Source organism: Adiantum capillus-veneris, chromosome 21 (assembly GCF_014529385.1).
Source record: "Adiantum capillus-veneris isolate H3 chromosome 21, ASM1452938v2, whole genome shotgun sequence".
In the NCBI taxonomy this organism is placed as follows: domain Eukaryota; kingdom Viridiplantae; phylum Streptophyta; class Polypodiopsida; order Polypodiales; family Pteridaceae; genus Adiantum; species Adiantum capillus-veneris.
In genome coordinates, this window is record NC_140951.1 from 52,298,036 (window position 1) to 52,325,729 (window position 27,694).

The window sequence follows — 27,694 nt, forward strand, 5'->3', positions numbered from 1 at the left end:
TTGAAAATGTGTGTTCCTTGTTTTCTAGTTCAATGCTTATTAGAATAATGACTACAGGGCTCCATTAGTTGATGTTTTTCTTGTGGATATCTCTCAAATTGATAAGTTTGCCCTTGATAGGTAGATTTGGGTACTAATTACTTATTTACATGCTATGTTGCATAGTTCTAGAATCTAAACGTGATTCATGTTTAGTTTTCTTATAGCATCAATAAGTTTTTTATAACACAAAAGACAAATCTATATAGAAGAGACAGTGTGTTGTGTCGTGAGGTTGCTAGGTTTATGTTTGCATATTTTCCTACAAGTTTACTTATGGACGGTTTAGGACCGATCCCATTGAGTAAGTAACTACTCTTTGGAATAGTACCTAAAGAACACTATGGTTGTATGTTTACAAACCATCAATCTATTTTGTAGAGGGCGTGAGTGTTCCCAAGTGAAGCACATTTTTCAGGGATCTAGTGATGGGGTGCATGGATCTTGCACATGAGTTTTTGGTCGATGACGGGTTTTTGGTGACCCTATGCATGGCATAGCACATTGGAGATTTTATTGTAGAAGCATCGAGGGTAGGACTTGTGCTCCTCCATACATGGATCCTCATGTGTAATAAGAAGGCATATCGACATCCACTCACTAGAGAGGCAGTGAGATAACAAACTTAGTTTCCTTATTTAATATCACAACCAAAAACATTGTAACTAAGTCACTCATTCTTTAAGTTATTATTTATGGAGGTACTTGATCTTACCATGTGTCTTTGGTATCGTGTTGGGCATCCCGTACCGTGCTATGATAGACAGGTCCGAGGGAGAAGATTGTGGAAGTGCGCATGTGGGGAAGCGTGAGAGAGAGAGAGAGAGAGAGAGAGAGAGAGAGAGAGAGAGAGAGAGAGAGAGAGAGAGAGAGAGAGAGTAGACCACAAACGCAAGATATGGTGAAGAGTGGGGGATCAATCCCCCCATGGCTACCATGAGCAGAAGACCCTCAGTACAATATGTATGATAGAAGTGGGTAACCCCCTAGCCCTATAAATAGGTGCCCAAGGGGAGGTAGGGCAATGCCTAGAAAAATCCCCCAGAACCCAACAAGAAAATGATATATGGAAATATAGGAAGATGCCCAACCAAGGTGGGCGGCCGTCCTGAGGACCAGGTACAACCTAGCCTATGGGTGGCCAGCCCAGAGACATACTAGCCATACAAGTATGCCCTAGACCTGTGTGAGCAGCAGACTGGTGTAAATCTAATACCCCCTCTCAGCACCGGATGTTGAACAAACCGCATGAAGCTAAAGAAGGATGAAGATGTTTGTTGCAATGTCCACGGAAGGACAATAGTGCGGCAAACTCCACGAATGTAGTAGCAATCTGGGGTAAAGTGTCATCAGGAGAGCAATGTAGCAAACTGTTGTACTCCACCGATAGTGGGTGAAGATATTGCGTGAAGGTCCTGTACTGAGTGTGAAAAAAACTCCTTGTCGTGAAAGTAGTGCCAATAGACCTACAAGTGTCATGCCCAATAGGATCAATTATAATAACCTATAATAATTTTCAACATATAATAACCTAGCCTTAAGACCAATCATCAACACAAAAACAGTTTCCAAATGGAGTTTAGACTTTATGGGACCTTTGCACCCACGGAAGTTACTCATTTTTCAACATGTAATTGACTATTTTATAAAGTAGGTGGAAGTAGTTTCTAGCACTTAAAACAAAGTTCAAGTGAACAAAATTATTCATACAAAACATTCTTTGTCGAATTTGGCTTGCTTATAGAGATCACAAGTGACCAATGAAGGCACTTTGGCAATGAAATGAATATGGCCTTCAATGAGTTTATGATGACTCATAGGAAACCATTGCCCTATCATTCATAGGACAATGAACAAGTAAATGGCACAAACAAGATACTATGCTATGCACTTATGAAGAATGTAGATGATAATAAAAATACTTGGGAGTAGAAGCTACCCAATTTTATGCGGGCATATTGACATCCTACATGTGTAGGGGATTAGTCTATGGCCTAAATGCACTTATTTCAACTGAATTTATAATTTCAGCTTTAATATTACTATAGAGAATAAATGGCATGGGCTTGCACTTATAGACCAGATAGGAAAACTTGAAGAATTGGATGAAACAAACTCCAGGCCATGCATAGTATATAAATAGAGAAAATGCATTGCAAGGCTTGGTATGGCAAAAGACTACAAACCCTAGGCTTTAAGAAAAGAGACTTTATACTTTTATATGCATTGATTAGGTCTCCCCAATCTCAGAAAAATAAAAATTCTCTCAAAACATATTAAGTGTCTAAGTGAAGTGTGAGTTTAGGAAATGAAAAGACAAATGAAAGTGGAAAGTCAACAGACATATGAAGGTGGAAAGTCAAAAGACGCATGAAGGTGGAAAGTCAAAAGATCGTTTGTGTCCATAGAAACAGGTGTTTCTCTTCTCTATTATTTTCCCTTTAGCGTTTTCTTCTCTTCAAAGTGTGTCCTCCCTCTCTCTCTCTCTCTCTCTCTCTCTCTCTCTCTCACACACACACACACACACAATGTTGCATCCGTCTTTTATAGCTAACATTGTTGCAGATCTAGGTGCTTCATCGTTGCCCGTGGCTACGTGCTTAGACTAAAGCATCATTTTTGTTCTTGTTGAGCGAATCTTTGAATTAGGGATACCTTTTAATTTTTTTCAAGCCATTAGGAATACACTATCGTTTGCAATTAAGGAAAAGAGGAACTAGACAACATAAGGTGTAAGACCGTTTGGAATTAAGGTCATCACGAATGGTGGTGTAGGTATAAATGGAAGCAAAGTGTGACATGTGTAAATTGTCAATCCACATGGTTGCAAAGTATTATAGGAGGGTTTTAAGCATGAATATTGGTCATAATTATGATTTTTTGAAGAGAGAAAAGCAAGGAAAGTGCAACAAAGTTCTTCAAGAAGGATCTTGGCACAAGAGAGCTTGACATAGCACATCCTAATTTACCCCTGAAAGATACCCATATACCAAGGCAGTTGTAAGAGTGCCTACTTTGTCCTTACTTCTTTTCAAAATGTTTGGGGATTGAGGTAAGACCTAGATTTTGGTGGTGGATTCAAGCCCTTGAAGGCTCCAAGGCTCGCCTCATATAAAAAATATATGGATCATAGGGAGAACCACCATCCCATTATTTTTTGCGGCTCCATTTTATTTGGAAAGGGTCCGCCCAAATTTTCCCAGATTGCTTCAATAACTCACCATAACCAAAACCATACTAGAGTATGACCTTCAAGTACAAGAAAGAGAACGGACGTCAAAGCTTTGGATAGGGGCCACCTACTAGGGACATGCTAAAAATATTGAAGGATGGGATGGTTTTGATGCCTACCTATCAACCTTGTCTTTAGTAAATAATATCCTCCTTGCTTTCTTTGATGACCAAAGCAAAGTTCAAATAATAGCATTCATCAAGGAAGCTTTCATATGAGAGTTATTTGATGCCTACTTATAAACCTTATCATCTTCAAAGAAGCTAATATGCACCATCCATGCAAAAATCTCAACATTATTTCATGTTTGGAATAATTGTAAAGAATACATCATTTAAAACAAGAAAAATATGTATGCATGTTTGATTTGAAAAATCCAAGCCTTGTTAAGGTAGAGGAGTGGTGGCGAAGCAAGACAATGGAACGCCACTAAGGGAATGACAAGAAGGGGAGGATATTAGAATTTTGCTGAGAGAGGTAGAGAAAGAAGAGATTCTACCAAGAGAGAGTACAGTTGTGATACTTGTGGGAAATACGAACACTTTTCAGTGCAGTGTCCAAAAATTGGCAACGTTGAGGGAAGGCTGGTAACCAAGGTAAAGAGGGCCAAACCGGTACCAAAGCATGTGATCAATGGGAGCTCTACTATCATCATCTAGGAAATACTATAGGATCTAGCCATTCAACCCAAGCAAAGTGAAGAAATTCAAAAGTGGGAGAAGGAAAGGTATGTGTGGAAAGCCAATGGTAAAGCCAAATAAGTGGATGACTAGCAAGAGCAGAGGGTTTTGGTTGCTTAGATCACTCAAGATCAAGAGCAACTGAAGCCAGAGAAACTAGAATGATGAGAGTCGAGAACCATTTAGAAGCCTTTTCCAATAGCTTTAGTAGCCAAAACAATAGGACTCCCAAAATCTGGCCCTTGTCTCGCAAAAAACAGTGTTTTTGTATGGTTGTTGCAACTCGGAGGTGATTTGGTGGAGGCTGATAAACAGGAAATAGAAATATAACAAGTTCAAAAACAACATGCACAATCTAACAACCTCAAATAACTTGTATTGTGCTGTTAGAAAAGGACACAAATTACATGTAAAAAAGCTTGCAAATATTAGTTTAATTACAAAGCTCAAAATCAGAAGCTCGCAAAAAGACAACACTGTTAAATGCTATCTTGATCATTTTTCTCAAAATGTTTTTGAGTCCTAGCTCATTAATGGGAATGTCTTCAAAAATTGAGTGATATTGACAGAGAACAGATTAAAAAAAATTCAGGGAGGTTAAGTGTTACTTCTGTAAAGTTTTTAATGAGTCAATATGGATTGTAATGGATTTTAGGAAGTCTAAGTACATTTTTTGTTTTTTGGCACAAACCAATTCAAATTCGGCTAGCAGGAGATCAAGACACGTAGTAATGTCTTTAGTAATATTTGTGAAAATACCGTTAGAGGCATGTGAAATCCATCTGAATTTGTGGTTGTGGTATTTTTAAGTCGGGAATAACACAGGTAGTTTGTTTTCATCTAGTGAGTAGCCAATATTACTAAAATGATCTGTAATGAAAGTGGTGGCCTTTTTAGGAGATAAGTTGGGTAAAGTAAACTCATCCCCAGCAAGACACAAGTGAGCAGTTTTCCGTGCAAGATTTTGCAAATAAAAGCAGGACTATAGCAGCCTTATCAAGACCAACCATGAACCATTTGTGTGAGTCTCAAAAATTCATGCTAATTTAACCAAATTGGTTAAGTCCGGTAGGAATGTCATCTCCAATCGGAGAGTATTAGCTCAATCAGTCAGATAGTTAAGTAAAGCTATAAGGGCAAGATAAGGATTTTTAGGAAACATAGAAATATGATTCAAACCCTTACCACTAACATTCCGAAATAGTATTGCCACGTAAAAAGTTTGTGTTGTAAATAAGATTCTTAATAGGCTGACAATAAATCCAACCTATCATGACATTTTTCAGCATGTTATGATTACCAAAAATATATCAAAACATTCACAAAGATAGACTTTGGAGGAAACCACTCAAGGAGTTCAATGTAGTAAAGACAATGTACATAAATCCGATCCATCGCAAGGGTTTTGCTAGAAATTGTGTTTCTTCCACAAGGTCCAGAAATAACATGCACACCAAAATGTGCTACATGTCAAGGAGGTGTCGAATAGGGGCACTCCTTCCTTTCCCTCTAGTAAAACTACAAGATTTCCCTCTATGAACGCTAGTACAAGTGCCGAGAGTTAGAAAAGATGTAAAAGAGTTGTTGGGAGTAGTTAGTGAATTTGGTCTTTTAAGAGATGAAGAATTATCATCTTCAATACACGATTTAAATATTCCTTTGGCTATTTTGACCCCTTTGTAGTTGGCATAAGTGGTGAGATAGGTGCCAAGTTCATCAGATTCAAGTTCCTTGATGATGTCGAGCATCAAGCTTCTAAAGGCATCGAAAGCAATCTTGGCAATAACGAGGGATCTAGCGTGCCCTCCAAGACAAGGCCAAATTAGAGACAAGTGGAAGTCCACGTTTCTCAGGTAAGAGTTGTTCCAAATGATTAAGAATGTACCAGATAGCATGGTCAAACCACATAATGCTAGAATCACAAGCTGCCTTTGGGTCGAGGAATTTGCAAGCACATTTTAAGTAGGGTCGATAGACATTCCACATTGATTCAGCATAGAGGTCGGGATTGCTCTTGGAAAAGTCCATATTCTCTTTTGTGCGGATATAGAGGCTAGCATTAGAGGCACATTTTGCTTGATCAGTAAAATTGATGTTGAAAGGGGCCTTTATAAGCTCCCCTTTGTCCAAAAACTAGCTATCTTTAAGAATCTTAAGACGGCAATCTTCATTAGTAGATGCTCGCAAGTTAGCAAGGTATACCCAAGTTTCACTCCGTAGAACCTTGAGACAGCAATCTTCAACAATATGTTGGCAGGTTAGCTATACCCGGGTTTCACTGAGTATGGGTGCTGGAAAAGCTTTGTTAGGGAGAATCCAAAGCTGATGATCTACTCCTAAAGATTCTACTTTGATTTGTCAAACCGATAGAGAAAGGAAAACTTTAGACTTTTAGCACCATTTCTAGGAGAGTGGAGTCACTGAGAGTACATAAATTACTTTGGAATTATTTAACAGCTTCCACAGTAGCACTCTCTATAGATAAGGTCACCAGGTTGTGGGACAATAGAGGTAGTTGGAGTCCTAATGAAAGCCAGACTAAGCTCGCATAAATTTTTGAGAAAATTGGCAAGTTCATCAAAAGAAGAGAATTGAGCTAGATCTTGATTATATTGCTAAGCTAATACATGTAGTTGCAGTGAGTCCCTCAAATTCCACTTATAGAATCGGCCCACAATCCAAGCTTAACGGAGCTACAAGGTTAGTACAGTAGGAGTCCTTCGCGATCGCACAGGAGGAGAGAGAAAGGGAGAACCAAAGGCCATGCGATTACGCGCAGTAAGCAGGCAAGGGTACATCTAGAGAAATGTGCAAGAAGACCTTTACACTCGAGAGAAGGGAAAATAAAGGCCGCGTACAAGGATCAAAAAGTAGGTGATGGGGTAATTACCCCTTTACCAAAATGACTTTGGGTGAGCTCCCACCAAATAAACAATACCTTCTCAAGGGTTTTAGTATTAAACAGTAAAAAGAAAGCATATTTTTAAAAAAAACTTACCAATCCATTTATTCCAAGAAATTAAAGGGAAGACGTCAAGCCCACGGGAGGTGAATGTCTTAGGGCGTTTTTTTTGTTAAGCCTAAAGTGGGTAGCACTCCAGGAGATATAGTCAAATCAAAGTGAGAATGCTATAAAGGCTTAAGACAATAATATCTAAGTATAGGATAGATGAATTAACAGGGGATATTTGTCAAAAGTTTTTTTTTTCTCAAATGCATCATGTTTGAATAGGTTCTGGTAATGATCTTTGGGCATTAGAAGTGTATTTGACATTTGTTATCGTATATGTTGTAGTGATGTGACACTTAGGACTGCCATGGCACTTTTTTTCTCACTAGGACGTTTTTCCCCTTTGCATTGTATACGCACCTATTACTCTAGGGCTAATTTATCTTTCTACTTGCGCACTCTCTTGTGTGCCTCGAGCTACTTCATCTTCTCCAAGCTATGTGTACATCCTTGCAACCCTAATCCCAACAATTAGTATCAGAATAGGTCACCTCCTCTTTGTATTGTCATCCAGAACCCTTCATTTGAGTTCTCAAATTCGTGCAAGATTTGGCGAGCATCAAGTCCACTAATACTTGAGGCTCAAATTTGTCAACAGGTGTATTATCGAGATATTTAGAGAGAGAGAAGTCACTTGATAGATTAAAAATTTCTTTGCAGACTATACCAACATGTCATTTGCATATTTGGCATATATTTCCATCAAAATCTAACCTCCTTGTTAGATGATGATATATAGATACCATGTCTTAATCAAAATTTCAATGCTAGGTTCTGATGCCACCTTCCCTTTGTTTTGATGCCACCTGCCGAGGTCAAAATTTTATTGAGTTTTGTCATTAAAGGGCTTGTTTGAAAACTTCCCTTATATAGAAATTCGGAATAAAATAGGGTAAGGTATCAATGGAGTGGGAGTACAAGAAGATGCCTTTAGTATTTCCTCTTCTTTTCCATTTTACACGACACATTGGTAGGTTTCTTTCACCCAACTTGTTCTCTCTCGATGCATTTAGTAACTCCATGCTTGGGCACGAATTGACCTCAAACATGAGGAATGAGCGGAGCCAAAAAAAACAGGCCTTTAATGTGGTTTTAACATAATACAATTGCAAAATGCGGTTTAGGTTTCAAGCTTGCCTTGAATAAGGCTTGTCAAATTTTAGTGTTGTATAAAAATTGCCAAATCCTTCGACAAATAATGTGACATTTTTTCAAGGTTTTTATGGAGGCTTGAATGCATGGTAGAACTGTAGTATCACATCCTAATCAGCCTTAAGATTTGTTCTTGCGCTTTCTATAGGCGATCTGTGAAGACTAGAATAGTTTCGTGAGATTGATACCTATATCTTGGCACCGGCTAGAGGTATTCATAATAGTTACCATTTGGCTTAATGAGGACTCTAACTGCTTGATTTTTGTATGCAATGTCTTTGTTCGAAGCATAAAATGATATAATGATGAGGAGGTCGACCATAGTATCTTACTGTCAATGCGAGGGTACACAGAAAATTCCCTTCATAGCAATTGTAAGTCAGGAACACTCACAAAAAAAGAATTGTACTGTGTAAAGAAAAGTATGGTAACAATTGCAATATGAGGCCTTCGTCCCTGCATACAAATATCTTGCATCCAACAAACATATTGTAGCCATCTAAGGCAAAGGAAAGATCTGCACAGAGAGAGAGAGAGAGAGAGAGAGAGAGAGAGAGAGAGAGAGAGAGTTTTTGCCTCTTGGGCTCTCCCCAACTCTCAAGCTCTTGGTCTTGGGAGTTTGAGACTCTTCACATGCATGCACATTATCATAGTCAAATTGATGACACTGAAATTATCATGTACATCCACAACAGGGCAAATCAACCATTCTCTCTCACACGGACGGAGCAAAAAACCTCGAGAAGGCAGGGCTTTGCATGCCTTGGATATTCAAACCCAAATAACACACGCATGTGAAGTTTGCCCAAGTATGTTCAACATCTAGAGCAACAACATTACCCTTCACAGACATGAAAACATGTGAGTGTACAACTATATAATATAAATATGCGAGCAAACATACAATTGTACACAGTTACACATGGACACAGCAGAAGCAGAAGAAGAATTTTAGCTTCGTAGCAAACAATCCAAGAAGATCTTCAAGATCTAAGGAGTCTTCAACTCAAGACCTGTTATTCAAACGGGTGTATGCGTGTGTGAGTGGGTGCATGTGTGTGTGGCCGCGGGCGGGGGGGGGGGGGGGGGGGGGGGGGGGGGAGGGGGAGGGGCAAGACACGGCACTTGGGTCGTACAAAACCCAAAACAGACAGGTAATTAAAAAGAAAACTTCCGTCTCCCACCACTGCTTAAAAGTTCAAAGATGTTCAAAGACATGACCTCACCCAATCAAGTTACCAGTAAGCAGCAAGTTTACACTACACCAATCAGATGTTTCCAATGGCAGCCTGCTGCTTCAGCAGCATTAGTGAATGCCAATACAGAATGGGAAGCAAGAGCAAGTCATTAGCAATACATATAGTGCAGCTGGTATAAGCCTTACCCCTGTTCAATTGGTCTCTGCTGATTTCTTTGCCCTGACTCTTGAAGAGGCAGCATGAGGTTCCTGTGGTGCTTTGCATCCACTCGGATCAAAGGAACAGGTACTGAGTATGCAATTCCTTAGAAAACCAGAAATCGAGATAAATTCATGTATCCCATCCCTGAACACGGTTGTCAAGATTATACTCCTATTGAAAACTTCCGAGTGCCGCTAAGACGTGATATAAAAGCCACTTGGATTTCCACTTGGACTACCAGTGGAAATCGGATTAGAGACACAATTTAAAAAAAACCCTCACCACCATCAAATCATCTAACAGAAAGGACTTGGAAGGGGTTCCATAATCACTTCAAGTGCAACAGGATATACATTTTACAGATCAAAGAAAAATGAGAAAGGAGAAGGGTTTGAGATACAACAAAACAAAAGCCAGCAGCAAAAAAGCATCTCTTTAATCCAATTACTGATGGAGACAACACAATGATCTCCACAGGTACTCACATAGAAAAACAGATGAAGGTTGAGTGGTCCATCCTCCTGGCTATGATACTCTGCCATCTGTTCCTTAAAGTGTGAGTCTCTTGAGCCAAACCCAGAACTTTTGGAAAAGCCATTGGAGACCAGCTACATTTGTCCACAACCCTATTGCATCATTGGATAGAACTACACTTTGCCACCCTACATTTTGACAGACTCAATTTTCAAAACATCTCTCTCTCTCTTTCTCTCTCTCTCTCTCTCTCTCTCTCTTTCTCTCTCTCACACACACACACACACCCACACACAAAATCAATAAAAGTGGGGCCTTGACCCTTTGCATTACATATACACCCACCATCGGTCCATATACAAGAAAAACCCTAGAAGATGTACAATGAGATCATGCGGAAAAATCCCATAATAAACCACAGGAAACATTTGGGTATAAACATGCTCTAACCAGGTGGTGAAATGTAGCAATCTGGATAGTAATCAAGTCTACACACCATGTGGCACTTCATTTATAGGCCATGGGCCTTCTAAAAGAAGTGTACATGAAAAGCTTCGAGTCTAAAAGCGTCTGGGTCCCAAAAGCGAACTCTCCACTAGCCAGCATAAATCACAGAAATCCGTACATGTGCCACATCAAAAACGTAAATCGCAGAAATCCGTACGACCAGCCACGTCAGTAGCGTAAATCGTGGGTCCGTACGTATGCCACATCATCGGTCCTCTTTACGCTCCTTTTTTAGCCTTTAGTCCTTTTTGGGCCCCATCGGACAAGACCTAGGAGTTGGTACAACTTATAAAGTGAAAGTCCTTCCATTTTTGGCTTCTCAGCTTGGTTCTGCAAATTGACTTGATACCACATCTTTTGTATCTTTCAGTGGGGCCCGGAGTCCATCCTTTAGGTCATGCCACGTCATCACTTTGTGACACAACCCCTCTTGAAAGAAATGTAATCACCCTCGATTATGCTTACAAAACCAACATAAGTCAGTAACCAATTCAGTAGACACTGACTCAAAGTACTGACGCACTAGACAACACAAATACAGGACTTGCACGAAGACAAAAGTCACAAAACATTCACATGGCATTCACGTCACAATCCCCGTCGAGATCGTTGATGAGAATCATGATCATTGTAACATATTTAGCAATCACATCCAGATCTCACCAATCTCTAGCAGATGTCGGGATTGACTAAATCTTGTTACTATCATATCCACATCACCACTAAGGTGAACAAGACCAAAATGTTGCAATCATTTCGTCTTTCGATCATGCACTCAAACATCAAACACATGAGAGAGCACATACATCAAATTCATTTAAGAAATTCCCATTTCAAAGTTTTTTCTTAAAATCATACAGCAAAATATTGTCAGCCCATCAGTACCCCTGAAATCTGAAAAGAAATCGGTGACATTAATCCATCTGGGTAATCGGTGACAAAGAAGCGGAAAACTCCCCTCTTGTGCAGTCCGTACTGCACCAGATTCAAACCGTTGATCATCCGTAAGTCGAAGCCAAACCAAAAGCCTCAAGGTAAAGCTCTAAAATCCGAGGAGTATCTGCTAGGTCCTCCTCCGTCCATTTCGCATCCAGTGCCGGATAGTTCTTGAACTTGATTAAATACAAGCATATCAGCTTACCTTTCACTTTCCTTTCCTTGTGAGCGAGTATCTGTTCTGGAATGAGAATCTCCTTTGTCTCTTCCACCTAAGGTTGTTCCTCAGACTCCCTATCCACTGGCACCTCCCCGTTGAAAGGTTTCAACAAACTCACATGAAATGCATTGTGAATCTTCCAAGTATATGGTATCTTCAGTCTGAAGGATACATCATTTACCTTTTTCTGAATCTAGAAAGGTAAATAGTAATTCATACTCAACTTTGAAAAAAGTCGCTCCTTACCCTTCGTTTCCCTAGGCATGCCTTCTCAAACCGTACAAGCACCCAATCATCTTCCTTCAACTGCAAGTCACATCAATGCTTGTCCACTACCGTCTTATGCCTTGCTTGAGACTTCTCAAGAGCCTTGCACACCTTTGCAAAGCAGTCTCCAAATCCTAAACATATTGATCTTCCAAAACCTTATCCTTGGTGCTTAGAATACATGGAACCTGCTTAGCACCCTCAATGATCTCAAATGGCATCTTCCGTTCTCCATCGACGGCAAAAACTTCTCCCACTGAGCTTCCTGATCAGAGATAAAAGACTTCAATAAGTACTAAATTTCACAATCTTCGATTGCTCATCAATATGCGGGTATAAAAAGAGGACGAGAATTGTAACCCAGTGTCAATATTCTCCCAGATTGCCCTCCAAAACAAACTAGTAAAACGGGGATCTCTATCTGAATCTACAGACTGAGACATATCATGAAGTCGAAATATATACAAGACAACACAGTTTAGCCAGATGACCTGGCTTAACCGACTTCTTGACTAGAATAAAGTGAGTCTACTTGCTAAATCTATCGTCCCAATGTCATCATGCCCACTCTAAGTCTTGGAAAGATTAAAAATGAAACCCATTGCTATACTTTCCCAAGGTCAGCTAAGTATAAGTAAAGCATGCAAAATACATGGTGCCTTCTGCCAATCGAATTTGACCTTCTGGCATATCAAACAACTCGTAGAGCGTATTCACAATCGGTACCTGTCGCTTAAGTGCGAAAAGAGGACCTTTCCACATTGGCTTCACACGATCACCTGCAAATTCTGGACAACAAAGCCTCCAATAGCTAGTGCTGGTCAAACTGGGGGAGAGAGAGAGAGAGAGAGAGAGAGAGAGAGAGAGAAAACGCTGGTTGGTTTTATAGACACATGGGGCCGGCAAGAATAGCAAGTGCGGTGCCGGCAACAATATAAGCAGAGAAGCACTAGAGAAGAGGGAGGGCTAACGGCAAATTTGGGGGAGAGAGAGAGAGAGAGAGAGAGAGAGAGAGAGAGAGAGAGAGAGAGAGCACACGTAAAATTGTAGCCCAAGAAGTAGCGCTTGTTTTAGACCCTTAATTTTTTTTATAACTGGCTATCCACTTATTCAATGGGCCACCGATCATCTTTTAAAAATATGTAAACTTGTCTAAAAACTCAATAAAACTCAATGAGCTGAAAATTGATGCCACACAACACTTCCCAGGCGTCCCTGGATGCAATTCTCAGGCACGAATGCAATGCAAACACAAATTCCTCGCAGAACGCATCTGCTTTTCTCGAAAAGCACTTAAAAATATTCCGCTAAAAAGCTTCTCAAAACCCATCTTTATTCTTGTGCTTGCGTCTTTACACGTATTCCTTTTTCCAGCTCGAATTTCCTGCCAAACCAATAGAATATTCTCTTTCTCATACTCCAGTCACCCATCATGTGACGCATCACGAATATCCACTTCTCGGTCTCTCCCACCGAACTAACGGTACAACTCCTTTGTGATGTTTAATGTCACCCATCATATGACACATCAAAGTTGTCCGTTCCTCATGGCTTTTATCAATTCCCATAGATCTACAATTCCTAGCCTTTACAATTCAAGTGCACATATTTCAATAACCTAATTTCATTAAATAGAAATTACTATGAAAAATAAGAAAACAGTCCTCAGACTCTGCATCCAGATGCTCTGAGAAGTGAGTCCCCCTTGGGTCACTTATAAACATAACAAGGGGTGCTAAAAGCATAACCCCAAAAGCATGAAAAGTCAACTCAATCCCAAAAGTTGCCACCAAAAGCAGTCAGCGCAGTATGCGGAAATTCGTACAACCACGTCAGCGCTGTCGACGCGATATGCAAAAATCTATACGCTTTGCCACCTCAACAGTCAGCACAATCTGCGACGGCCGTATAGTTGCCACGTCAACAGGCTTCTACACAAGTTTTTCATCTCTTTGCGTCCCTTGGACCCCTCGTCACTTGGCCATAAGTTGGGACAACTTTATTAGGAGTTTACCTTGCTACGTAAGCAGTTTGTGACACACCCCCCTCTTGAAAGAATTGTAATCGCCCTCGATTACGCCTGCAAAACAGACAGAGGCCATAAACCATTTCAGCAGACACTCACTCTAAGTACCGACGCACTAGACACGACACATCTAGCACTTGTACAAAGACGACAATCACATCAGTGAACATGACATCACAAGACATCACATGACAAATCAATCACAAAAAAATTCATTCCAAATCTTAGACCATGAGTACAAGTAACGTATATAGTAACCACATCTAAATCCATCCCGGACCTCACTGATGCTGGATTAACTCATCCATATTGCGATCATGTCTATAGAGATTTATGAGACCAAAATGTTGCAATCATTTCGTCTTTCAGTTCCTACACTCAAACAAGTCAAATTAGTCAATCATATTCATTTTCGGGGATTCCGTTTCATAAATTCATACAACAGAATACTATCAACCCAACAGTATCCCTGAAACCCAAAGGGGCATGAGTGAATCTATTCAATCGAGGTAATCTGTGACAAAGGAGCGGAGTGACTCCCCTCTTCTACAATCCATATGCACCAGATTTAACCTTGCCGATCTATGGGATCTATCGAAGCAGACAAAGCTGGATTGAATGCTTCAAGGTAAAGTTCCAAAATCTGAGGAGTATCTGCTAGGTCCTCCATCCACTTCGCATCTAATGCTGGATAGTTCTTGAATTTAACCAAGAACCGAAGAATACATTTCATCTTTCCTTCCTTGTGTTTCAAAATCTCTTCAAGAATGAGTATCTCCTCGCTCTCTTCCACATCGGGTTGCTCATGAAGCTCCCCATCAAGTGGCATCTCATCTTTAAAAAGTTTCAAGAGACTCACATGGAATGCAGTGTGAATCTTCCACGTATCGGGCAGCTTGGGTCGAAAGGAGACATCATTTATCTTTTCTTTAATGGAAAGGGCTCTCATGCTAAGCTTTGGGCAAAGTCGCTCCTTTCCTTTTCGTTTCCTTAAGTGTGCCTTCTCAAAACGTAAGAGCACCCAATCGTCTTCCTTTAGTTTCAAGTCTCGTCGATGTCGATTTGATGCCTTCTTATGTCGTTCTTGAGACTTCTCTAAACTTTAAAGCCTCAAGGACCTTGGCAAAAACAGTAGCCCCTCGTGTACTTGTCAACTTCAAAAATCTTGTCTTTAGAGCTGAGAAGGGTGAAACCTTTTGAGCACCTTTGATTATCTTAATGGCGCCTTCTCCATCAAAGAGTAGACAATGTTATTGTAGGCAAATTCCACCAAAGGCAAAAAAAAAATTCCCCTTGAGTCTTCTAATCAGAGATGCAAGACTTCAATAAATCAAGAACAACTAAATTTGCGATTTCAAATTGCCCATCTGTCTGCGGGTGCAATGATGACGAACTGCAACCACGTGCCAATGTTCTCCCAAATAGCCCTCAAAAACAAACTCGTAAATCGGGAATCTCTATCGGAAAATATTGTCTCAGACATGCCACGTAATCGAAATATCTGTGCAGTGAACAGTCGCTAAATGGTCCGGCTTGACTGTTTTCTTCACTGGAATGAAGTGAGCTTGCTTGCTAGATCTGTCAATGATAGTCCAAATGCCATCATACCCACTCTGTGTCTTTCGGAAATCAAAGATGAAATTTATTAAATACTTTCCCAGGGGCGGGTGAGAATGGGTAAAGTTGTGCCTTATGCCTGTCAAACTTGACCTTCTGGCATACTAAACAAGTGCGAACAAAGTCCTCCACTCCTTGAGTCTCAGCCAAAAAAAATAACCCTCCATACTTTTCAAGGTGGTATCAATGCCGCGGTGACCCGTAAAAGGTGGACAATAGCACTCAATCAATACCTTTTCCCTCAACGACTGTGTAACACACAACATTGTTTTCTTCATCAAGTAGCCATCCCGTATGGAATATCCTTGCACTATCTCCCCATTCTGTATCCGAGAGTATAAACATCGGAGAAATCCGTATTGGTGGCGTACCGGTCAACCATATCCTCCAAGCTTCTATGATGGATCGCGGAAATAGCCAAGACGAGGGGCTTCCGAGACAATGCATCTGCCACTAAGTTTTTTTGTCCCTGAACATGGACAACCTGGAAGTGAAATTGTGACAAGATGTTAGCCCACCGCATCTCCTTTTCCGAAAGCTGCTTCTGTGACAAGAAGTAGCGTAAACTCTAACGATTAGTAAAGACCGTGAAATCGGCTCCAAGTAGATAATGTCGCCACTGAATAAGAGCATGGATCACTGCCAATAGCTCTCTCATAAATCTGTGCTATCAATTATGGCCTTGAAAAGATTCTGCTTTCATAAGCAAAGACATGGCCCTCTTGCATCAAGACCGCTCCCAGACTACGGCCACAAGCATCACAATAAACTTCGAATGGATTTTGCAAGTCTGGCAAAGCCAACACTGGTCCAGTAGTCAATTTTTCCTTAGCTGTCTAAAAGACAGTCACCTCTGTTGGTCCCCACGAGAAAGGGACTCCGTTCTAAGTCAATAAGTACATAGGTGAAGCTACCTCTGCAAACTTCCCGAATGAACCGTCGGCAGTAAGAACATTAGCCCAAAAAGCTTCTAACTTCATGAACATTCTTCAAGTCTGGCCAATCACGGATAGTCTCAATTTTGGCATGGTCCATCTGTACTCTTGCTGATGAGACGAGGTGTCCCAGGAAGTGTATCGCTGGCAAGAAAAACTCGCTCTTTTTGGCATTGATAACCAATCTGTGATCACGCAATGCCTGAAAGACCTTTAGCATATGGTGTCGATGCTTTGCCTCATCCTTGGAAAAAACTATAATATCATCAAAGAAAGTGCCCACAAAAGAAAGGCTGTCTTGTAGACATCTCCCGGAGCGATTCTAATCTGATGATATCCGCTTTTCAAATCAATCCTACTGAAACAAGAGGATCCCTAAAGTCTGTCAAGAATATCATCAATCCAGGGAATCGGGAATCTGTTCTTGATAGTGATTTTATTTAGAGCTTTATAGTCAAGGCACTCAAAGATCCGTCTTTCTTTAGTACCAATAAAACAGGAGAACAGTAGGGTGAAGTACTAGGCTGGATGAGACCCTTTTCAAGAAGGTCTTTCACTTGGTTCATGATTTCTTCATTCTCGGCTCGGCTAATCTGTAAGGTGGTCGGTTCAATGGTGTGGTTCCAGCAATCAAATCAAATAGTATAGCCCTCAGGACGACATGAGGGTAACTCACCTGGCACGCCTTCTAAGAAACAATCAATATGTGTGCAAAAATTCTTGTCGTAGTGCAAAGTCAAGACATGTTTGTTCGTTGTTCATCATTTAATTCTTTCAAATAGTTCGAGTAAACAAAGAGACTGGATTTCATTAATTTTGAAATGGCCAAAGCCTATACAACAGGGACGAACTCTCTCTTCAATTTTACATCAAAAACAATTTTCCTGCCCTTTTCATTTGTCAAGGTCGCTTTCTTAGCCCAATAGTGGACCATGGCGATGTTCTTATGGTACCAAGGGATTCCTATAAGGACGTCACACCCTTTCAAAGGCATGATGTAAAAGTCCTCGTGCCCAAAATACCCTTGACAATGCAAACAAAGTTTGCCAATGACAGGTGTAATGGCTACATCCGGTCCAAGCGCCGCTACAACTGCCTCCGTCAGTGGCCCCATCCTATCAGGCGTAATCTCGAGTCGCGCCACCTAATTCAAGTGAAATGAAATTGGCCTTGGCTCCTCCATCAAAAAAGATAAGTGCTTCCTGATCTTTCACTTTGCCCCATGCACAGCAAAGTTCTGTACTTTCATCCATCTAGCTTAGGTCTGTTCTCATGCATTCTGATACCAGCCTTGCTTTCATCTTGCCTTTTCTGTTACGTTCCTCCATTGCTCTAGAACTCTTTGGCTTGTCATCAGTCTGTCCTCGTTGTGTCTTTTTAGGGCACCTTGCGGAAATATGCCCTCGTTCTTCGCAACCAAAATACTTCCCCTCTTTGAGATAGTTATCTCTCTTCAGTAGTCAATCGAGGTCGTGCAACTTTCTTTTTCTGGAGATTTTTTTTCTTTCTATTTTAATTGGTCGAGGTCTATGTGGCCCTTTGAGTCAAAATTTCATTAGTGGGGTAGGTCAAACTTCCCAAATGTATCGAGAATCCCCATTTTGCGTGTCCCATTAGTTGTTGAATAGACTTAGACTTTTGTTCAAGGTAGTAATCTCCGATCTCTGTAGGGAGTCCGTAGCAAAACCGCTAAATCTATTCTTTAAAAGTGACCTTAAACGAAGAGGTCAGTAGAAAAGAATTCCAAAACCTCTTGCAATATGGGTCCAAAGTGTCACCCTTGGTCATCTGAAGATGGTTCCAAGCGGTTCTCACATCTCGTTTGTACTCCTGGGTCAACCAAGAAGAAATAAAGAGCCGGTTGAACTTCAACCACTTGACCGGGGCTTCTTTCCTCGGAAGAAGAGTGGACCACCGCTAAATCTGTTCTTTAAAAGTGACCTTCTTAAACGAAGAGGTCGGTAGAAAAGAATTCCAAAACCTCTTGCAATATGCGTCCAAAGTGTCACCCTTGGTCATCTGAAGATGGTTCCAAGCGGTTCTCACATCTCGTTTGTACTCTTGGGTCAACCAAGAAGAAATAAAGAGCTGGTTGAACTTCAACCACTTGATCGGAGCTTCTTTCCTCAGAAGAAGAGTGGACCACCATGTTCGAGCATTTGCCTTTAAAAATGATGTTGCCCTCTTGATCTTGGAGTGCTCTGAGTAATGCCCTCCGGAAAAGGCTATGTCAAATTGTTGAATGAAAGCCAAAGCCCTTGGAGCTTCTCGAGATCTAAAAAAGGATTCAAATTTTATTGATTGTCCACCCTCTTTAAATTCCTTTGTCTTCTTGCTATTATCTTCGAGGAAATTATATTGGTTGGCTCTGTAAAAGTGTTCCTTCTTTGCATAGACCATGTGATCGTCCGAGTCCGAACTGTCAGAGGATGACTCCTCTGTAGAACTATCAGAAACAGGTCGGAATCTGATCTTCTTTGCCTTTTCTTGTTCTTTCCAAAGCTTTGCTTCTTGCTTCGCTTCTTGTCCTTTCTGTCCTCCTCACTCGAGTCAGATGAGAAAGAGCTAGAAGAACTGTCGCAAGAAGAGAAAGAAGAACTGGGTAGTCCTTCAAAACGCACAGACTTCTTCTGTTTTCGAGCAAATGCAAAAGAAGATTGACAACCCAAGTAACCCGGGTAGTCAATCCTCCTCTTGCGCTTCTTCAATTGCTTCTTTGATAGCTTCTTCGTGTCCAGAAGCTAACTGATTTGGGTGTGGACCACATCCTGGAGTTCTTGTTCAGAGAACATCCTCGGAGTACGAGGCTTCTTGATTGCCGGTTTAATTGGTGGTTCAGTGGCTTTCTGCCACTAAGTATCCACTTCAACCATCGACTGCGTAGCAAACTAAAGCATCTGCTTTGTTCACTCGTCAACCCGTTGTCGACGTTGCATCTCCAAGAGTTCATACTGTGTGGGCCGAGGTGGCCCGTACTCATCTTCTGCTGTCGCTTGAATTTTCCGTATTGCCTTCTCCCACCTCAGCGACTGCAGAAGAGGTCAATTGATTCTTTTCGGAATCCATAGGTGTCATGAGAAGAGGGATCGATTTCCCGGTAGAAGAGAAAACGATCGTGCTCTGATAGCACTGTAACAAACTTGGACACCCCAAGTCTAGATTCTGTTGCGACACAAAAGAGATTCACCTCAAAACACTTCACAATTCAAGAGTCGACATTGCCCAACGTAGTTTCGTGCCAAGAGAGATTGGCCCTAGAGACAGACGCCCCTTTTGGTATTTCTTTTATATTAATCTTTGAGCAAAGTACAACTCCTACTGGTGCTTGCTCTCAGACTCTGCGTCCCCCCCCTTGGGTCACTTATAAACATAACAAGGGGTGCTAAAAGCAGAACCCCAAAAGCATGAAAAGTCAAAAGCAACTCAATCCCAAAAGCTATCAACCAAAAGCAATCACCCCAAGTCTAGATTCTGTCGCGACACAAAAGAGATTCACTTCAAAACGCTTCACAATTCAAGAATCGACACGGCCTAACGTAATTCCGTGCCAAGAGACATTGGCCCCAAAGACCGACGCCCCTTTTGGTTTTTCTTTATATTAATTTGAGCAAAGTACAACTCTTGTTGGTGCTTACTCTCACAATCTGCATCCAGATGCTCTGAGAAGTGAGTCCCCCTTGGGTCACTTATAAACATAACAAGGGGTGCTAAAAGCAAAACCCCAGAAGCATGAAAAGTCAAAAGCAACTCAATCCCAAAAGCTACCAGCCAAAAGCAGTCGGCACAGCCTTCAAAAATCCGTACAACCACGTCAGCACTGTCAACGCGATATGCAAAAATCCATACGCTTTGCCACGTCAACAATTAGTGCAATTGACGGCACGATATGCAAAAATCCGTACGCTTTGCCATGTCAACAGCCGGCGCAATCGACGACGTTCGTACAGCTGCCACGTCAGCAGGCTTCTACGCAAGTTTTTAGCTCTTTGCGTCCCTTGAGCCCCTCGTCACTTGACGATAAGTTGGGACAACTTTATTAGGAGTTTACCATGCAACGTAATCTATTACAGACTTGGTAAACTTTCAAGGAAATTTTTGTCCGAAGCTACATGGTTTCTGACATCTTCCTTCAGAGAGCATCTTTTGGCAGAGTGGGGTATCTTGAAATGCTTGCCACAGAAACCCTAGCAGATTATGACTTGAAATTTTTCAACATCTCGCACCAAGCATTTCTTCTCTAGCTGATAACCTTGTGTTGAAGCAGGTGGGCTTCACCAACTGGAAGAAAAGGTGAAAGAGTGCAGGTTTGTGCACACTGAGCATAGGCGATAGAGGGAGAGAGAGGTGGCGATGGAAATCTAAAATACAAAGAGAGAGAGAGAGGCTCGTACGATTTGGGGGAATTCGCTAGTGAGGTTCTTGAGGCCTCACTTGTTCCCTTTATTAACTTTGGACCTTTTAAAAGGTCTTAAAAATGACCTTAGGCCATGTTCAAATGTGAACATGGCCAGAGCTAAAAATATGACTTTATATATTGTTAAATGTACAAAGAGGGCGGCATTAGGCCTTTAACCCAACAACCTCCCACTTAAAGGCATAAGTAGCGCCTTTGAGTTATCCAATTCCGACCATCTGTATGCAATGCTAATGTTGAGCTTTAGCAAGGCTCTTGGTGAGAACATCTGCAGGGTTATCATGTGTGTGAATCTTAGTCAAGGTGACTAGACCATCCTCCAATACCTGTTGTATGAAGTGGTATCGCACATCAATGTGCTTTGTCCGTGCATGAAACATGGCATTCTTGGCCAAATAGACAGCACTCTAGCTATCACATTCCAAGACAGGAGTACTAGCAAGCATACCAAGCTCTTTGACAAGTCTGCCCAACCATATGGCTTCTTTAGAAGCCTCCGTGGCTGAAATATATTCAGCCTCAGTAGTACTCAATGCCACAATTTTCTGTAGTCGTGAACACCAAGAGACCAACACAACCAACAATAGCAAACACATAGCCACTAGTGGACTTCTTGGTATCCAAGTCACCTGCCATATCTGCATCACAATAGCCCTCCAGCTTCAGGTCACTTTTGCCATAGCATATACACCTAGATTGTGTACCTGACAAGTATCTCAGAATGCATTTCACAACTTCCCAATGTGCTTTGCCGAGATTAGACATGTATCTACTAACAACTCCCACCGCATGGGCAATGTCAGGACGAGTGGCAACCATAGCATACATAAGAGAACCACAAGCTGATGCATAAGAGATTCCCTTCATAGCATTCACTGCCACGTCATCCTTTGGCAATCGGCTTTGCTAAGTTTTGTGTGTGGAGGTAAAGGTACTCCAAGTGACTTAGCTTCAGCCATGTTAAACCTATCAAGTACTTTAGCAATGTACTTTTCTTGAGATAAGAAGAAAAATTTCAACTTTCTATCCCTCTTGATTTTCATGTCCAAGATGTGCTCAGCATCACCTAAATCCTTTATTGCAAAATCTGAATTCAGCTGACGTTTAAGAGCATCAATGGTAGACTTATGCTTCCCAGCAATCAACATATCATCTACATATAGCACAAGGATTATAGGACTTCCATCATTATCCTTCTTTGTATACAAACAATGGTTTGAATGGCTGTGTTTAAAGCCTTGAGACAGCATAAAAGTATCAAACTTTTTGTACCACTGACATGATGACTGCCTCAAACCATACAGTGCCCTTCTTAGTTTGCATACAAGTTCCTTTCTATCAGGAACTACAAAACCCTCAGGTTGCTTCATGTAGATATCTTCTTCAATGTCACCATGAAGAAAGGCTGTTTTTACATCCATTTGATTCAATTCTAAGTCGAGCACTGCAACGAGAGTAAAAAGGACACGCAATGTCGTAAGCTTTACAACAGGAGAAAAGATCTCTTGAAATTCAATCCCCTCTTTCTGTGCATACCCTTTGGCAACTAACCTTGCTTTATACTTGGGCTTTCCATCAACACATTTGACCTTGTAAACCCATTTGTTAGGAAGAGCCTTTCTTCCTTCTGTCAATGGCACAAGATCCCAAGTATTGTTAGCATGCAAAGATTTGATTTCCTCTTGCATCGCAAGCTCCCACTTACTGCTTAACTCACATGATTTTGCCTCTTTATATGTAAGAGGCTCACCCTCATCTGTCAACATAACATGATGCAAAGAGGGCTCAAAGCGTTGTATCAACCTTCTGACACGAGTAGACCTGCGTACCCAATGATCTACATTCTCAGGCACTCAGGAGGCAACTCATTTTCAGCATGCTCATGCTGCTGAAAATCATTTTCAACCATGACAGGTGGCTGTCCATCCTCATTTGGAGCATCTAAATCGTGTCCTACCTCTTTTGGCTCAAGGTTAACCGGCTGATTATCAATTTCAGCTTGCGGTAATGCATCCTGAGGCTCTTTTTCAACATCAATAAGTGGCAAGAGAGGCTGAAATTTGACCGATTTCTTGTCAATTTCAGAAGATGTAGCATTTTTCAGCAATTTAGCCTCATTGAACACTACATCTCGACTGCGTACCCACCTGCTTCAACAACTGGTATCAGAGCCAGGTTTGTGCACACTGAGCATAGGCGAAAGAGGAAGAGAGAGGTGGCGATGGAAATCGAAAATACACAGAGAGAGAGAGAGGCTCGTACGATTTGGGGGAATTCGCTAGTGAGGTTCTTGAGGCCTCACTTGTTCCCTTTATTAACTTTGGACCTTTTAAAAGGTCTTAAAAATGACCTTAGGCCATGAACATGGCCAAAGCTGAAAATATGACTAGATACATTGTTAAATGTACAAAGAGGGCGGCATTAGGCCTTTAACCCAACACCTTGGAGGTCCGGTGTGATTTCTATATCTTAGGCTACCATCACCGCCACAAGAACATTGTATGTTGTGGCTTGTTTCGACTATTCAAGAGCTTATGGACGATGATGTGGTCGGCTACAAATTTATGGAAGAAATCTAACCCTAATTTTGGTGCAGGTTTCGTGACGAAAGCCTTGTCGACTTTCAAGCTCAGCTGATGTCGAGAATGCTTTTTCAGTTTGAATTAACAGGTTTCTAAATTCTGTTTGAGAACTTGTTTGGTGACCCTGTTTGAAATTTGTTTGAAATGGATGGTATCTATTTTGGACTTGTCTTGGTGTCGATTTGAATTGTGTGACTCTGGTTTTAATACTGGTCTCAATAATTGGTGATTCTCCGATGGAGCAGTGAGAAATGTTGTTTTGATACTTACTGAACCTCGTAACGACGCAGACAGGATGTTTGGGGAGCGTTTCGTTGTATGCTGAAAAACCTTTGAACAACGTAGACGGGATGTTTGGGGAGCGTTTGGTTTTATGCTTCAACCTCCAAACGACGCAGACTGCGGTCTGGGGGGGCGTTTGGTTGTAAAAGGCCTCTACATCTCCCAGCCCAGACCTTTCTAGGTTATGCGGGAGAAGTGATGAGGGAGTCGTTGAATAGCTCATGGCTCAGACCTGGATGGTTATTTGCGAGGGGAGTGTGCATTGGCAACTTTGTGTTTCTATGTCTTGTAACATGCATATGTAAGCATTTGTGTTGCATTGTGATGTGCCAACCAATGAATACTCCTTATTAGATGACATTTTTCTAGGAAACCAACGACCCAGAATATCAAGAGCTCGAATCTGGAATGAGACTCCTTTTGGATAAGATTTTTTGGGAAGCCAACGATCCAGGATATCAAGAGCTCCAATTTGGAATGAGAACCTCGGAAATGAGCACAAAAGTTAAAACAAGTCTTTTGACACAATGACCCTATGATGCATCAACACAACGACACTAACAGCTTCAGCTCTTCCACAATTCTATGACAATGGCCTGTTAAGCAAAACACCCTACGTTTGATAACGCAAAGACACTAACTACCCATTTACGATTGCTATCACAGTAGCAAGTTAAGCCGATGATCTTTAGCTACATAGCCATAGATTTGACCAGATTGTGAAAAATTTACTTTTAAGTAGGTTTCTTTTGAGAAGAACCGGCTTAATCTGTCCTCAAAGGCTTCTAGAAACAATGGATAAAGTAGGGAACCGGGTGTTGGGTTGATGTCCGCCCCATCAACAAACAATTAACAATGCATTGAAATGATCCCCTTACAAGAACACGTCCACCTTAGCCAATGGCTACTCTTTCTTCACCCAGCATTAAAAATGAAAAAATGACAGATTGCATGCTGTTGTAATCTAAAGCTCCATAGAGCAAAGCCTTTGTACACTGGTTTAACAATGAAGTTAATCGACTACCCCCTGCTAAAACAGATTCACATTGCCAATTAAAAGAACCATACAGTAGTCACACATAAACCTTAGCCAATGGCTACTCTTTCTTTACCCAGCATTAAAAATGAAAAAATGACAGATTGCATGCTGTTGTAATCTAAAGCTCCATAGCGCAAAGCCTTTGTACATTGGTTTAACAATGAGGTGAATCGACTACCCCCTGCTAAAACAGATTCACATTGCCAATTAAAAGAACCATACAGTAATCACACATAAACCACAAATTTACCTTCGCTCCTCTGGGTGGCGTTCCTGGTTTTGCTGAACTGACAGATGTGTATGAGAATTTGGGCTTTTTCTCAGCAGGTTTCAAAATCTGAAAAGAGCACATAAGTGTTTCATCTACACTCATCATAGCTCCTGAATTGTCAAATTCTCCGCAGTAATTGGGAGCAGAGAAGATTGTCACTAGCTGTCTGTCAGCAAAAAACTCATAGCCATCCTCTACAACCTGCCAATATCAGGTGCTTATGAATTCCTGACGATTTTGAGAGGGTTAAAGACAAAAGAAGTAAGAGTTTACCTGATGAGCTCGGCAGACAAGGTCAAGATCATGCTTCTGTAAAAACTCATTTACTTTGTCTGCTCCAAAAGTGAAAGAAACGCCTCGGTCGTTCTCACCCCATCCTGAGATCTCCCTCTCAGGATCTGCCCACAAGAGATCACAAAGCAACCCTTGATCAGGCACATCAGTTGGACGAGATAGTGCTCTGATTTGGTCCAGGTTGTTCAAGTCTGGTGAAAGTCCACCATGCATACAAAGAATCTTCTCATCAATCAGAGCAGCCACAGGAAGACAATTGAAACATTCAGTGAAGACCTTCCACAACCTGACATTGAACCTGCGCTTGCACTCATCATAAAACCCATATATGCGATTGATAGAAGCACATTCATGATTTCCTCTTAGCAAGAAAAAATTTTCTGGGTGCTTGATCTTATATGCCAAAAGGAGACATATGGTCTCCAAACTTTGCTTGCCCCGGTCCACATAATCACCCAAAAAAAGATAATTAGCCAACGGAGGAAAACCACCATATTCAAAAAGCCTCAAGAGATCTGTATATTGGCCATGAATGTCACCTGAGACAAGAAAGAGAGAAACATACTACAAATGTCAAAATTGAAGCTCAACAGCGCTCACTCACTAATGATAATCATATATCATGTAACATAAAGAAACAACCTCCCACAGACAGGTGTAATCGTGCAGTTTAACAGCACAACATCTATATATAATATAAAAAAGACTCTATCCATGGCAACAAGTGTAAATTAATCTGTGAGAAATGTTTTTGCAATGCTCACTGCACGGTGCATAATGCAGAGGACATTGTTTGACATTTTTCTTTCGGAAGTTTTTTTCTCTCTTTGCGCATAAAAGTGTTGAAGGTACTGTCATTTGACAGTGAGCAAAGCATTGTCAATGCTCACCTCATAATCAAAAATTGCTGAGGAATGGTTGACCTTTTTCCTCTAAGCAATGTTTACCTCTTAGCGCTTGACACAATGCATTGTGACAATTGCTTAATGCTAGTTGCATTCTAATGTCTTCCATTCTAATGTGATGAGAAAGAAAATGGCAGTTCCAAATAAAGTACTCATAACATTAGCTACCAATAAATGATGATTTCAACTAACTAATGAATTGTGTTCTGCTGTGGCAAGTTGCAGAAACAACACAGATACAAAAATAACCAGTACTATCAGCAGAGCAAGTTTCACAGCAGTGTAACCAGTCATAACAATATTTGGTACATGGATAACAAAAAAATTAACAGACAGGAAAAAACTAAAAACCAACTGCATACCGCAGATCTTGATGGGCGCCTCGAGTTCCAAGAGGTTAGGCTGTTGCATGAAAATGGCCCTTGCCGTCTGACAAAGCTGACGGATCTCAGCCTCTGAGAGCTGCACCTGCTTGCCAGGTCGAGAGTCTCGCACTTCCAAAAGACGATGAATGATGTCATCCAAGGCAGCTGGGTCCATCAAACCCTGGAAATGAGCAAACTAAAGGAGAGTCCACAGAGAAGCTGCTGTGTGCTTTCAGAGCCCAAATCCAATGTGATCGAGAAAGGGGAGCCCACAGAGGAGCACGATGTCCTGATCCTTGCTCTGGTAAACACGCCCACCGCCCCAAAATTCAAATGCGATGAAAATAGATGAGAATCTCACCTTCTCCGTCCCGGTAGGAAGAATAGAAGGCAGGGGAGAAAAACGAGGTTAAAGCCCCTTCATCTGCATACAAAAGCAGACAGAAGGAGGGGCGCGGGACGGGGCAAACCACCCATCTGTGGTTGCTTGTGTCGATTTCAACGGCCGCCTCTCGACGGCATTCGCTTCATACGTCACCATTCCCCCGCGCATTTACTTAGCACTTTAACACCTTAATTATGATCGATGACTTAACCTAAGTCTCAAGCAGTATGCATGAGCATGGGCAACATTAGACTACCATGTCTGGACCCCAAGCGAGAGAGGTCGAGAGAATAGGGAGAGAGTACTACGTGGGTATGTAGCCGCAAATACCACCATCGTGAAAACAAGTGCGCTACTCGTGATTCTTGCATGACACTACTTTCATATGGGTTGGTATGAGAAGCGATACCGCTCTCCCAACAAGGAGAGCACAAATTTTCTGAATAAAAATATGATGGTTGAAGCATCGGGCCTTTCAGAATGTAAATCGCACCCCCCGCCCTCCTCCCTTCTCTTAACAACCATTCTTCCTCTTTTCCACTCTAACACCCTACCTCTCTCTCTCTCTCTCTCTCTCTCTCTCTCTCTCTCTCTCTCTCTTTGTGTGTGTGTGTGTGTGTAGCCACACTCAGCTTGTCTCTAAACCTAAACGCTCGCGCCCC

At 41.4% G+C, this 27,694-nt stretch overlaps 1 protein-coding gene across 3 annotated transcripts; it reads right to left on the reverse strand.

Moving 5' to 3' along the window:
* Positions 1-9,820: 9,820 nt before the first annotated feature.
* On the reverse strand, positions 9,821-27,203 carry LOC147430950 (serine/threonine-protein phosphatase PP1-like). Of its 3 annotated transcripts, none has more exons than XM_086493482.1 (5): positions 26,645-27,203; positions 25,357-25,916; positions 25,063-25,284; positions 13,932-13,997; positions 9,821-10,175 (listed from the first exon to the last, which is right to left on the reverse strand). In XM_086493482.1, exons 1-4 carry the CDS (start codon positions 26,820-26,822, stop codon positions 13,992-13,994), a joined length of 966 nt encoding a protein of 321 aa, XP_086349608.1. In that variant the 5' UTR covers positions 26,823-27,203; the 3' UTR covers positions 9,821-10,175; positions 13,932-13,991. The 3 variants fall into 3 exon arrangements, with proteins under 3 accessions (XP_086349608.1, XP_086349607.1, XP_086349606.1); XM_086493481.1 differs by lacking the exon at positions 13,932-13,997 and having other exon boundaries at positions 26,645-26,828; positions 27,009-27,202; XM_086493480.1 differs by lacking the exon at positions 13,932-13,997 and having other exon boundaries at positions 26,645-27,201.
* Between the last annotated feature and the right edge of the window lie 491 nt (positions 27,204-27,694).

Excerpts from the sequence above, each read along its gene's own strand:
- LOC147430950 (XM_086493481.1), bottom strand. The coding sequence starts at position 26,822 with ATGGACCCAGCTGCCTTGGATGACATCATTCATCGTCTTTTGGAAGTG. Across the intron at positions 25,917-26,644 it reads GGCGCCCATCAAGATCTGCG|GTGACATTCATGGCCAATAT; the intron begins GTATGCAGTTGG and ends TTCTTGTCTCAG. Across the intron at positions 25,285-25,356 it reads TTGTCTGCCGAGCTCATCAG|GTTGTAGAGGATGGCTATGA; the intron begins GTAAACTCTTAC and ends TGATATTGGCAG.